The sequence below is a fragment of the Vanessa atalanta genome, chromosome 1 (genome assembly GCF_905147765.1).
Source record: "Vanessa atalanta chromosome 1, ilVanAtal1.2, whole genome shotgun sequence".
In the NCBI taxonomy this organism is placed as follows: domain Eukaryota; kingdom Metazoa; phylum Arthropoda; class Insecta; order Lepidoptera; family Nymphalidae; genus Vanessa; species Vanessa atalanta.
In genome coordinates this window covers 7,979,807-7,994,554 of record NC_061871.1, presented here as the reverse complement: position 1 = coordinate 7,994,554, position 14,748 = coordinate 7,979,807, and the positions used below count along the sequence as shown (strand labels likewise).

Below are 14,748 nucleotides of genomic sequence, written 5' to 3'. Positions count from 1 at the left end.
CCTAACCTCTTAGTTCGTGCGTTGATCGTGTAAGGGATAGTTAGTATTTTTAACAATGTCTATGTAGTAACCACGCCAAAATATGCCTCTTTTACCGGTCTACCTGCCTGTGTTAAATAAAAAAGTCCCGAGCCACTGAATCCGTGTGCGTTCGAGGAGATGACGTGATCGACGATGTGTTTAATTTTTTATTTTATTCCGTCTACTTCATGTTGTTTACTAGTTCAAAGCTTGCGTCGACGTATTCAACGTCGCATTAGTGTCCATAAGCACGCTATAAGCGGTGTATGCTCGTAGAAAAACAACCCATTCGGGTCGCTCCGAGTAGCTTCATCGACGAACGGTCTCCCAGAGTAGGCTCCCGTCAAAGTGCTAACTTGTGTATAGAGTAATAGAGTATCAGATACTTTTTATATGTTATCGTCTAATTTAAAGTAAGTTTCGATATTGTTATATTAATTAATAAAAAAAAATATTTTTTAATTAATTTATTTAGTAAATTTTCAAAGTTTAAAGTTGCAAAAATGTTATGTTTAGCAGTTTTGATGTAATATGCTTATTTTTTGTTTGATTAGATATGTACATTGCGAATATATGGGTTTGCTAATAAATCACTCAAATGTTTCGTGTTATTGTAAAATTAACGAGTTAGAGAAATGACAGAGTACATTAAAGTTTTCTTTTAATCACAGAATATGTAGTAAATCTCACGGTACTAGATTTTTAATGTAATAAATCTTTTTATGAATCAACCACATTTTAATAAACAATCTCGATATTAAAATAGCGTGTTGTGAAATTGTAGACACATCGTTCGGTGGTGATTCGGTGCGCCTTGAAACAAGTTCCGTATAAGTTTAATGACGTGTTTCGTCATTTTTGACGGTCTGTGCGTTAATTCGGAGATGCAGTACTCGAACGTTTTTAATGATGCATCCAAACCGGTAACAACGGTGGAACATATACCGATACGACAGGTTTTAAAAAACGCAAATCTTGACAATTTTAACCTTTAATTTAAAAAAAAATTAGCGCCCTATAGCCATGAACCGTTGTGTTGATGTAATTTAAGATTCTTTAGCTTGTATTTAAGAGTACTTACGATTAATAGCTGCTATAAGCTGACTTTGAAAAACTGATCCTGTCGAAACATAATTCATTACACCGACGTGCGGTGATAACGCCGCCATACATTTTATATTCTCTTCAACGTTGTACCGACGTGTACACCGCGCGTCTGATTAAATTTTTGGCAAGTGCTGCCGTCGATTTCTCCGAAAGATTACATTTGGAAACTAAGTACTTGATTGTTTTTCGGTCACTAACCCTTTAGCTGTTGCTGGCTTTATTTATTATAACTTTCAATTTGATTCGAAAAACTGGGACAGATTATTTTTCGGCCGTTGACTCCGTTTATTCTTATATAGTACTAGCCGTGTACCTGATGGGATATCATATGACAATACTGTAACCTTGGTCTTTTACTTATAAACAGAAGACTCAAAACCGGTTTCCATGTAATAATTTAAAAATTACGATGAATAAATGTTACCTCTTGGGAAGGAATGAATTCTAGAAAGCTATCGACTGATCTTTATATATAAATGCAAGACTAAATACTAATTTATATATTTCTAAGCTCCAAGCACCACGAACTCCCATACAACCTTTCGTCTGAAGTTTCACAAGCTTAGGTGATGAATTTTTAATAAATCTTTAATATCTTTCAAATATCACTAATTAACAACCGATTACCGATTTCCATATTTCTAATATCAGATATGACGAATTTCCAAACAAACTTATATTCTCTATTTTAATGGGGTTTATTTTCTAGTCTCTCTACTACTCTCCTTAGGGGAGGAATTTTTAAAAATCTTGTCTTATTGCTTTCGTACTTTCCATAAAAAATTTCAGCCTGTTATCATGGACAAATGTACTGACAATTAAATGCGTCTAGATAAACGATAGACTCCAAATCTTTAAATCATAGTCACGTGTATCAAAAATATTTCGTTGTTACTTAAACAAGATTCTCAGACAGTCATAATTCTTAAGAAGATGATTTGACGCCATACGCTAAATGTTCTACAATTAGTCTTCCTCCTAGCTCATACTTCAATTGAGATAATCTTCATGAATTCCATCTTGGGCTGCAGTATCCAGATCAATTTACATAATATTAGCTTCGGACTCTTTCATTACACTTATTAATATTTACGTCGGAGCCTCAATAACGACTTTCCTTGAATTAATTCATTCTTGGCAACACGATTGATAATTTGCATATTTCGTTCGTTTTTGAAATTCATGTGTAATGTTGGCACATAACTTGGGCTTGCAATATTCCTACTTAGGCATTTTATAATGAAAAAAAATGATGTTATCAACAAATTTGTGTTTGAAAAATATTTAATTACAATAAAGTAAATGAACTAAAAATATATTTAATGTAAATAAAATTATATTTGTATTGTTTCCAGCTATTACAATTGGAATAAGAGTTATTGGACCAGCTCTTGGATTCCTTCTCGGTGCGCTTTGTACCAGAGTTTACGTGGACCCGCTGGTTGATCCCGGCTACGAATTCAGTGATCCAAGATGGGTTGGAGCGTGGTGGCTTGGTAAGTATTCCTTGTCTGTTAACAGTTAAGGTCTACGTGCTCTAATTATGGGACGATCTGAGCTCTTATTAATACAAACCTTTTGTTAAACATAAATATAAATTATTACTTTCCTTAACACTTCATGGTTCTTACCTTTTCCTTTTTTACTTGAATTTAAAACAATAGAAGTGCTTTATTATTTTTAATTGCTTTAGTTTTAATTTATAAAAAAACAGCTTAAGTAATTGTTTAGTCAAGTTTTAAGAGTAGTTTGCATTTTAAATTAATTCCTTATCTCTTCCATTATGTATGACCGCATGTAATTATTTTATTATGGTTCATTTTTTTCTTTGAAAACTATTGTTTTATATATTTCTTTGTGGTGAAATGTTAAGTCCAATTACGACTTGAAATTGTTCTCTACCAACATTACTGTGCACCGCGACTCACGCAAGCATTTTACTGTAAATTAATAACACAGCATGCGTAAAACACAATAAATTCTTTGCAATGTGATAAATTACGCAGGAAACAACTATTTTCAAGATTGAATATTAGTTTGTTTACTGTAGCTTACGATTCAACCAAAATATAGGTTATTGACCTTGTAGTCTTAAACAACAACAACCTGTTCAACCTATACCCATTTCACATCCTGAATGTTGTAACTTGTTTGACGAATGTATAGAATAGGAGAGAGGCCGTGTAATGTTCTATTGTTACATTCACTTGACTCGGTTTAGGACCTGGAATTCCTCCATACACACATCGCGGAACTGGCAGCTACCGTTACCCACGCATTGGCGCAGATTTGCGCGCAAAATCCACGAAGAAAGCGCGCACGTGACGGAACTTCTAATCGAATGCGTGCATATCGTCAACGAGCATTTGCAACTGACTTCCAACAATTGAGTCCTTGTTATCTTTAGGGCACGGTTCGGATTCCCTTAATATTTATTTAAGAATGTGTTCTGTCACGGTAGAAAACTGCGTCAAGCGTGCCTCGACTAGTAATAAACTCAATTCGCAAATACTCATGGAATGGTTTCCGCGTATTTCCTTATTGTTCGAGCGTTGTATGCTCATGAATGGAGCCTGGAATTTAAACAAGCTTTTTAATGGTCACTTTATTTTAAGTTAGTGCCGCTTTTACTATTTCTTAACTTCATAATTGTCAAGGGTTTCCTTTTTAAGAATAATTTAAAGTAAAATTTCGTTTGCCAAAGTATAAATGATATAATTAGAGAGGAATTTTGTCTTCCTCTAACCGTTTATAAACTATATGTATTATGGTCGAAACGAATTATACACAGATGTGTTTTATTCAATAACATAATTATCTACCGATTAGTATTAACGTGCCAGTTCATGCAACACTTGCAATAATATTATCATTTTTTTCGTAATATACTGATAACATTTTGATGATCAGTGGTATAAGAGTAAATTGGAATTGAAACGATTGAAAATTGACATTAACAGTCGTCGTGCGTCGAATATTGTTTCTATTTGTTGTAAGTAGATAAAATGTACATCTTGTTTCACAACTCCGTCGAGTGCACCGCAGTGTATAGCCGCGGACGTCAAGTGCAATTTTCACTCAGCTTTCGCTTTTTCTCTCGGCTCGCGCTGCCGCCCGCGCCTTCGTCGTCACGCTGCCGGCGCACGCTTCGCGTTATATAATGCATTACATCACGTCGCGTCACCAAGACTAAAATAAGCGCTCTATCCACACGGTCACGGCCAAGGCTGCGCGCCTTGTTGCCGACAATTATGCCATCGACGCCCGTAATGAGGATTTAGTGGGTGGACACGCGACAGCCGCCTTGCTGGCTTTTACTTTTAAACCGGTTCCGTGTTGACCTTCGTCTCTTCGCTCTATGTCAAGAAGTAAAACTTGGTTTTCTGTTTCGGGATGAGCCATTCAAATGCTCTACACTGCACCCATCATCAGTTCTAGAGCAAGAATATTCAATGGAGTCCATTCAATATCTAAAATTCAAGTAATTATTGGATATTGGAAGTGTTAATCATTTAAATCGTATTTGAGCTTATGTACACACTGCGTCTACCGAACGCCCTTGACTGAGCGCCGACCGGGCGACCTTGTAACACGTAAATGTTTTCTGTTTAGATTTATCATCAGGACTGTACGAGTATTCACTTTAATTAATTACAGATTCTATTTATAAACTAGGTTTTATCAAGATATATAGGAAAGTATTTTTGTCGATACCTAAGGAATTAAAAATAAATGATTCGGAAACCCCGCATGGTTTTCTTTAGTGACATAAATATGTAAGTAAATACAAAATGTATATATTGTTTTACTTCCGCTTCACTAAAATATACTGGCGAGTAATTAAGAATTCTCGCAATGCTTGGCAGAGCGTGTAGTTTTTTTATCGTCTAAATATATATAATAGAGTATTAAAGATAAATGGACGACTGAACGTGACATATTACTTCAATACGTATTATACGTTTTAGGGGTAGATTTCAAATGCTATTATATTTATTTTAGATATTAAATAGATTGCAATTTGTAAATAAAACTAAAATATAATTGTTTGGTTTTGTAGGAGCCATTTCATAGGTATTTTTATGAATAACTCGTAATTCTGACAAACACACATATAAATATCGAACGTTTGAAGTATATACATATAAATAAAGAGCTGAGTATTATTGTATGGGTATTTTGTTCAAATCGAGTTCCTTCAGTTTTAATACAAATTAAATAATATAATCTTTATGCAATACATAGTTAATCCACTATGTAAAGCCATACAACTCGGAACATAATAATTGGCATAATTAAAATAAACTATAAGCGATTCTGATACATTGTACAAACTAAGAGAGTCGTTCGCCTCGAGTTTTGTTCTCAACTTAGCACTTTTTTTACTGGTTCGATGATACATTTCACTTTGCACGTATGTATTTGTGTATCAAAGTTAGTGTATCGAATTTATTATCTCAATTCTAGATCCTATAATTGAATTAAAAATGTTAAATTGAATCTAATTATATGCGTGATTGAATGTACCCGCTATTTAGCGTTTGGTTTAATATTGTTATCACGCGTTGATGGAATTTATGCATTACGTAGTTTGTACTAGCCGTTAAGAGGTTTAGCACATTGGTTATCTAATACCTAAATGGGGTGTAAATAATATGGACCATGATATAAAGCGCCAGGAAGTTTTATATATGCTAATCGATATTGGTTACAAATGTATTCACGATTTGTTACGTTTATGTAATTATTTGGTTTAGTAGAATTTCGAAAGTTTTCTATATGTTGGGAAGTATAGGTTTTATCATATTTTGTTTAGCGCTAAATTAACGGGTAATTCAATGTATTTAAACCCAGGTACTTGTGCCATAGTGGCTGAGACATAATTGTTTATTGAAAATTCAACATCGAAAGTATTATAATAAAACTTTCTGCAGCACCTGATATAGTTTACAGCAGCTACTACAGCAGGTTAAGATAAATTAAAAGTACATGTAGTACAAGTACATGTAGTACGGTAAATTAAAAAAAAATGCCTTATGAATGGTAAACGACAAATTTAAATTGCCTATTTTTTGCAATCAATTCTTTGTTAGAGTAAAAAATGGAAGAAATCTGAATTTTAAACTTATAGAACATTTGAAGAATTAAAAAGTAAAATGTTTAATTCTATATTTGGTATCAATGGAAAATTATATTTTTTTAAATAACTGAAGATACAAAAAATAACTTTTAATTAACTTCGTTCGTTTATTCTCAAAATTACATTTAAATAAAAACGTGAATTTTTTTTTTTCAAACTATTTATTTATTATGAAGAGTCCTACTACTTATCTCTGACACTATCATATGATTAACTAAATAACTCTTTATTTTTTTATGTTATTATAATTTGTACATTCTAGTATAAACTAAAAGTATTGTTGTTGTTAACCGTAGGATGACTATTTGACAATCGTAACCACGTTTCCTTAAAAAACAATCAATACAAAAGTATTTATAGACAAAAGTATTTCAATAGACGCTTCGTCATTGATGAATACTAGCCAATAGCTGTATATGGCTACATAAAGTTGTTTAAACAAATAATGATTTGTTAAACATAGCAACCGGTTTGTCAAAAGGGTAGCCACAGGTTATAATTTTTTAAGCGGGCTCGTAAATGTATAGGAGATTTTGATGTGTAACATTTTTCCTACCGCTTTCTTGCAATCTGTGGAAATGTTTTTGTGTAAAGAAACGAAAGTATGTAGAAGAGAAGCGTGCGATTTTGTATTGACCAATGAGAAGATAATGTTAATGTAGTTTATCACCTAAGTCAGGTGTTATACATCATATGCGACTATTAAAAAAAAAAACAAAATGGCGGGAAACTCTTGGTGTATAGTTCTACATTATACCAACCTATCAAATATGATACATAGATGTCATTCATCTACGAATCTCATTAGCATTTTCTGGAACAGTATTTGTACGTCTTTAATAATAACTTAGCTATTGTTATGACATACGAATTGAGTCAATGAACGAGAAGACGATTTTAAAAATAAAGTTAATGTAATTTTCTATCTATATAGATCTAGTATTTAACTATACAAGAAATTTCATATTTTAAAGTACTGTCGATCGTAGCATGCTGTCGTATATGTGTTTTTGAATATTTGTGAGAGAAAATAAAATATTTATATTTATAACGCCGTAAGACTCGTTCGAAGTAATCCATAAGTGCTTCCGTATGATGATTATCATGATCAGTTGAGTAATGAACCAATTATTGCTACGCAAATTAACTCACTTTCACATTTTGTAATATTATTACTAAGCAAATAAAATTCTTAATTATTCGCCTTACTTAATTATTTAATATAATAAAATAGACGAATAAGGGCTGATGATGATAATTATGATACCGTTTTATTTAGAAATATTGAATAAGATTTTAGTATTCTGCACGAATTATCCAAAAATAATAAGGGCGTCTTAACGAGACTTATAACAATACGAAACAAAAGCAACCCTCAAAGCTTCACAGGAATAAGGGGACGAAAATGTTAAATTACTAGAAATGTTTTATCTTGATTAACATTCTCGCGTTTCAAGATTTATTTATTCAGCAATGTATGTTCCGGTATTTTTAATAATAATAGTTTTCAAAAGATTAGAAATAAAAGTGATTAATTTTATTTACAGGCATGGTGTTCATAGCAGGGTTTATCGTAATATTATCGGCGCTGATGTTCTTTTTCCCACGCCAAATCAAACAAAGCCCTATTCCGCTTCACCCGAAGAAGAACAAAGAAAGAAAAGGACAATTTTTCAAAGGTAAATATTAATATCGACCCTACAATGCATTTCATTATAAATATTTAATGTACATATGTATTATTATTATTCACAGTAATAAAGTTCAAGTTAAAATACAATCCCCAAAACTAATCAACTGGTATGTATTTTATTTTCAGATTTCTTCGCGACGATCAAACGTCAACTGACCAACGATATTTTGATGTGGCGAACAGCGTCGTCCGTATTACATTTGATGCCTATCAGCGGTGTTTACTCCTTCCTACCCAAATATTTGGAGAAGCAGTTCCGCTTGCCCACGCACGATGCCAACCTTGTCTCGGGTGAGGTACTAGAATTAAATTTTTGATATTGGTAATCGAAATTCATTTTCGTTCGCGTGATTATTGATTATCGAAATTTGTGAAATCCACGTAAAATCAAAATAAACAATGGAATTAATACATTATTTAAATTTGTTGAAACAACGAATAGAAGCTCTAAGACACTTGTCGGTTTATTTTTAATATATTACAAAGAGAGATAAAGTTACGATACCAATGTAATAATACAATCAAATTTGGCAAAGAGACCAGCCTATGCGAAGATTATGGTGCCAGCTTATTAGAATCAATTGTCATCTTATGGTCACATTATACAGGGGCTATTATTTTATATATAAACCTTAGTTAATGCAGTTTATTTTAGGTTTATATAATAATACAGCAAACTCCGCGAATATTTCTTATGTTTCGACTGGAACAGTTACTATTACTACTGCTATAATTGTTCTAAATATATATATATATATATATATAAATATCAAGTAATGTATAGTAATAAGATACTATGGCATTGTGAATTTACTATTTTGTTACTTGTATTTCAGGTTTGGGCGGCATATTGGTGATGGGATTGGGTATAATTACATCAGGCGTCGTGATACTTAAACTAGTGCCCACAGCGCGACAGGTTGCTGCTTGGACGGCCGCTACCGCTGCTATATACAGCGCCGGTATGAATGCTCTTTGTTAAGAATTATTTCAAATGCTAACTTACTAATAATAATAACATTGTTGTCGTTCATAATAATTAGTAATCTAAGATAGTCGGAGAAAAATATTTATGAAATAAGGGAAAGGCAAAAAGGGGATCTGAAATGACGTAGTATTTTTTTTTATTATTTATAATATTAAGTTGTCATCGTAGATTTTTTTACGATATACGTTGGCGGACTGACAAATTGGCCACTTCATGGTCACAACCGCTCGTAGACATTAGCACTGAAAGAAACGTTAACAATTTTTTAAATCGCCAATGCGCCACCATCTATGGGAACTAAGATGTTATGTACCTTGTGCCTGTAGTAACATTGACTCACCCTTCAAACCGGACCGCAACAATACTAAGTATTGTTGTTTGGCGGTAGAATATGTGATGAGTGGGTGATTTCTATCCACGCGGGCATACACAAAGTCCTATCACCAAGGAATGCACGTTGTTGAAGTTATCGTAATGTATATATTATTTCCAAATAGGTTTGAATAGATGCTTTTCATAATTCACTTGTCCTTATCCCATTCCATTTCAAGTGATCATACGGAATATTAGTTGTTCAACGAAGGTTTTATTGTCTCAGGAATGGTGGTGCTGATGTTCGTGAGTTGTCCCGAAGAGAGCTTCCGAGCTCTCAGTCCGACCGACGTGGCCAATCTCTCGTGCAGCTCTGAGTGTCACTGCTTCGGGGCGCCTTACTCGCCTGTGTGCGGACAGGTTCGTCTACCAGTTTTATAACTGGACTATAACTAATAATATACTTTTTATTGGTTAGAAGATAGTTATTGCCATTCACATCGTTGAGGTATTATTTTTATCATTGTATATTTATATACGTATTACATTAGATTTGTAGATATTTGTATGGAAGTATGATTGAATTGTCTGGAAAAATGGTTAGTTAGTAACGACCCAAATAGTATGGCTGTATTGATATCAAGTATAGTACAAATTTTGAATATGAAATTGTTGACTGCGTTATATTTTTAATTAGAACAAGGAATTACTGCTATATGTGCTTTTTGCAGTAATAGGTGAGTTTAGAATTATCCACATAAAAGGTAAAGGCTTCTTTGAAGGTAGTTTTATAAAAAATAATTGTGAAGTGACTTGATGCGAGATTAATCTGTTCGAATATATATTTATAATCCATACAATTTCATATCTGATAGAAAATTAAATAAGTTAATAATTTCCTCCAGGACTCCTTCACATATCAATCCCCGTGCCAGGCCGGCTGCTTAAACAGTACACAGCTGGACAACAGCACGTGGCTTTATTACAACTGTTCGTGCGTCGACGCTAGTCTGCACGGTGACAAGGCTTTCAAAACGTGAGTGACATTCTTTAAATTAATGTTTTGCATTTTGATAGAAGCTTTTTCGGCATATCCGACTTTATATTTATATATATACTGTAGAAATAATAAGATTTAGAATATAAGCATTAAAAACGGTTTATTAAAAACAAGTGCAAGTGACAAAACATATTGACAGACACCAGGAAAAGTTAAGAGATGACAAAAAAGTATTTAAGCTATTAGGCGTTGTTTAACTTCTTCCAACATATACCTTTCATAGAAAAAAAAACAAGCAATGCATGTCAGAACTCCCTTCGTTTTTCACTCGTAAAATGTTTAAAGCCACTTACAATAAGCTATTTCTACGTATTCTTTCATTATTATTATTATATACGGTAGATAATAAGACTTCGAAGTATCCGCGTTAAGATTCGAGTTTGTTTTAACAAAAAAACTGCCTCATTCAAATAAAATGATCGTTATTACGATTTAGATTAATTGACTAAGTTTGAGTGGTGGGATGTGAACTCTCCAAAGCAATATGCGTGAGTGACGTTGTCGCGTGGCCCGCAGCGTGGAGCGCTACGAGCTGGCGGACGCGCCCGACGACTTCGCGGCCAGAGGGTTCGCGGTGAGCGGCGAGTGCGGCGGCGCCTGCAACCAGATATACGCCTTCATCGCCATCTTCGCCGCCGTCATGTTCGTGCACGCCAGCGGGGAGGTCGGCGCCGTGCTGCTCATCATTCGCTGCACCGACAAGCACGGTGAGCTCCTAGACATTTCCACGCAGACTACCCTGCCAACTGCCCACCGAAGGTCACTAGACGCATTAGAGTGCGTAACCACCGATGCTTTCCGACGCAAGGATTTGTAACCCCGTCAACTTCTAGACACCGGGCTGCCTCTTGTGATAAATTTTCAGAATATGTCAGTAAGATTTTATTTAGAAAATAAATTAAACGAATCAAAATAAAATATGAACCGATTCGTCGAAACGGTCGCCTCGTTTTTAGTCTCCCGTGCGTTTCAGACAAGGCGATGGCGATGGGCGTGATCCAGTTCGCGATCGGCGTGTTCGGCAACGTGCCGTGCCCCATCGTGTTCGGCGCCGCCGTGGACGCCGCGTGCCGCCTCCGCGACGCCGCCTGCGGCCTGCTCGGCGCCTGCGCCTCCTACGACAGCGACAGTCTGCGGCACTTCTATCTCGGTTAGCATTTTGTCAAATCTGTCATTAGACATTATTCCTATTAGGAAGACAGATCCTTCGATCTGAAATTTGACATCTCGATTTTTATGTGTTCCGATCTACTTAAGTTTTTTTTTTTATCTTAAAGAATAATATATTTAATAATTACATGAAAAATATACAAATGTGCAAAACGTATATATTTAATATCTCCTTAATTATTCATATACTACTGAACTAGGAGCTACACGGTTATAGAACGGTTAAACTCGTATCGCAGGTCTGTCGGCCGGGCTGATGTTCCTCGCTTTCATAATGGACATGTTGGTGTGGAGCCGCGCGGGGCGCATCGACATGAACCCCGCCGACCGCGCCCCCGAGCGCGACCAGCTGCCCTCCGACACGCCGCTCTGATGCGCGCCGCCTCTGCGCGCCGCCCCCCGCACCGCCCCCCGCACCGCCCCCCACACCCCCTCGCACACCCCCTCCGGGACGCAGGCACGCGATCATTCGCACTTTGACTACGCATCTGAGCTGAAATACTCGAAATCGCCCCATCGGTATGAAATATTGTCTTAATCAAGTAGTTCTGTCGTGCTCTAGCTCGATAGTGAACGAGAGGCGAAGAAAACCTATTGAAAATCAATTAATTGAATTTTTAATTGAAATCAAACGTTCGACTCAGGTCTGAGAAAAGCTTTTCGTAGCTTCATTATCAGAGACCGAATCCTAGATTTTAAGACGTCTATCATAAGTCTTTACCTATAAGAACAAAATAATTCGTAATGTATTTTATTCAAGTTTACTTTTGTCCGTCTTTAAAACTAACTGTCTTCGTGGTGTGAATGATAATTTTGTAATTTCAACTATTCCAGGACATTTACGCACGCGTTATCGTTTGAATATTTAGGATTTTTTAAACTCCTTGAATTGTCATTTTATGCATTTCCGATACAGTTCTTCTTCAAGGTACCACCGATTTGAATTAAAGTTGTCGGTTTGATATATAATTGTTAAAAAAGTATTTCGAATTCACGAATTGTTATCGCTTTGTAACGAAATTTACGACTATTATATTACTTTTTCTATTTATAGTTATATTGTGAATCTTTTTTATTAAAAAATGTATGTGCCCCTTTTTTAGAAAAAATTTACACCTATGTCAGTAATGTGGTGGTAATTCGAAATATAATAATAATAGTTAAAAGATCGCATACTTGAGGAGTTATTAAAACATATTTTCAAATGTAACTAAGTCTATAGTTAGTTATCAATTTCTTTTTAATTTTTCGCTTTTTACGGTTAATGATGACTGAACAATGGAATAATATTTTTTGCATTTTATTATTTATACATTTTGTACACTAGTTTCTTATTTTTTTAAATCTGTGCTCAATTTTATTTAAGTAATAAAATGAATATGCATAATATTTTTAATGGCTCGAAATGAATTACAATTATTTTTCATTTATTTTTGTTTTGTATAGAAATAGTACAAGTTTTAAATGTATTCTTTATAGGAGGGAATTAAGGTCTGGTTTGATCCGCGAAGTCCCGAAACGCATAGTTTTAATTGTATGATTACGATTTTTTTTTAACATGTATTTCTATAAAGAAATCACATTACTGGGACTGAGTTATAAAACTTTGTGACCACTGCCTCATTATTGTTAAAAAAAAGTTTGAAATTAAAAGTAACGTATTTTATTAAAAAAGAAGATAGTTGAAACTGATTTCACAAATTAAGTAATTTAAATCTGTATAAACTTGAGAAATAAATTCCTGTAAAGCTGTGGTCACATAAGTTATACATTTTTTTCGATTATTGCGAATTACATGGCTAGTGATTAGACTTTTATATTAGATTAGAGCGAGTTTTTTTATACAAATTACTGCTAATTATACTGTAAATATATTAAATGAATTGAATGTATAATCACATAATATTAGTATAATTTAGACAGCTGTTGTAATTGTTAGGACGTTTTTTACGTATTTATATTGGTTTGTAACTTCAACATCACATTAGCTATGGCCAGTTGGTAACAATTTTCAATGCATATTATATAATTATTGTACTTCACTATATACTTGAAGGTTTTCGGCGTTATGAAATTAGTTAGTCCGGCGACCTTTAGTCGTCGAGTGTGTTGTAACTATAAGATACATTTTGATTGGAAATGTTTAGTAAAATATCGTTTTGTTGATGAATGTTGACTTGCTCTTAATATATTCTTACATTAATATTACGTATATAGTAATATGATTAACTATAGCTTTTCATATGGCAAGCTATAGTTACAACTTTTTGCAATTATTATACTATCTTATACAAATAACCTTTCTCGTAATAATGGAAGGCTAATAAGGCTGGGTCATGTGTAAAATATTTAGAAAAAAATAAGATATATTTTGATTTAGGTTAACTCTGATATTTTATAAAGGTGTCTAAAAAGTTTCTATATATCTGTGATTATTTATCACGAACCGGAAATGTTATTTATATATTTTATGGTAAGTGCATTTCCTAGTGCAATATAAAAATAAACACAGATAATTAAATTCCAAGTTTTTTTTTAATAACACGTACGCCACTGCCAACCCAACGCAAATATAATAATTAATATTTTTTACACATAAAGCAGTTTTGCAATAGCTAATACGAATTAACATTTTCTATATTCATGTATATTTAAAAAATAACAATATTTTTCCTAATACTTATTAAATGTGCATTATAATCGTGCAATGTTTTTAAATGAAATGTAAGTAGTTTTAAATATTCTAATAATACATTTTAAAACGTAGATTCGAATGTTATTTTTTAAGATGGCATCATTTAATACTATTTTACCCATTTTTTATATGAAATTGTCAGCATGGTGCTTGTATATTGAAACACGATATTATACAATACTTTATTGATGTTTTCTGTTTTCGTTAGTTCGAGTGTGTCATTTGTTACTTATTGTAATGTCACAGTTAATTACAATAGAATATCTAAAAAAGGAACTTAAACCGAAACCTCGAAATTTAAAAATATGCTATTATAAGCTATTATCTATTTCAGTTAATAATAATAATTTTAGCTTAATTTTTATGAAATTAAACTTTATTCAAAATTTATTTAAATATATATTTAATCTGTGCAAATTTTGTTGAAATGGATTATACTTATCATAGATTATTTATCGTTTATGTCAAAATATAATCTGTGCGAAATCATATTGGATAACAATAGTATTTTTTAATTGTTATTATTACAAAAAGGGTTGAGAGTTTGACGGAAATCAACTTA

At 33.5% G+C, this 14,748-nt stretch overlaps 1 protein-coding gene across 3 annotated transcripts in view; it reads left to right on the top strand.

Annotated features, from left to right (window-relative positions):
- The window catches only part of LOC125067523 (solute carrier organic anion transporter family member 74D-like), a 57,010-nt gene extending 42,815 nt beyond the window's left edge, over positions 1-14,195 (top strand). For 2 of the 3 annotated variants that reach the window (XM_047676199.1, XM_047676193.1), the window contains exons 3-12: positions 2,484-2,624; positions 7,816-7,947; positions 8,088-8,252; positions 8,798-8,923; positions 9,548-9,681; positions 10,167-10,297; positions 10,838-11,028; positions 11,295-11,471; positions 11,731-11,782; positions 11,821-14,195. In XM_047676199.1, the coding sequence (XP_047532155.1) occupies positions 2,484-2,624; positions 7,816-7,947; positions 8,088-8,252; positions 8,798-8,923; positions 9,548-9,681; positions 10,167-10,297; positions 10,838-11,028; positions 11,295-11,471; positions 11,731-11,782; positions 11,821-11,971 (1,400 nt within the window). In that variant the 3' untranslated portion in view covers positions 11,972-14,195. Of the gene's footprint in view, positions 1-2,483; positions 2,625-7,815; positions 7,948-8,087; positions 8,253-8,797; positions 8,924-9,547; positions 9,682-10,166; positions 10,298-10,837; positions 11,029-11,294; positions 11,472-11,730 lie in introns of all 3 variants that reach the window. The other variant, XM_047676185.1, reaches the window with a different exon arrangement.
- Positions 14,196-14,748: the final 553 nt, after the last annotated feature.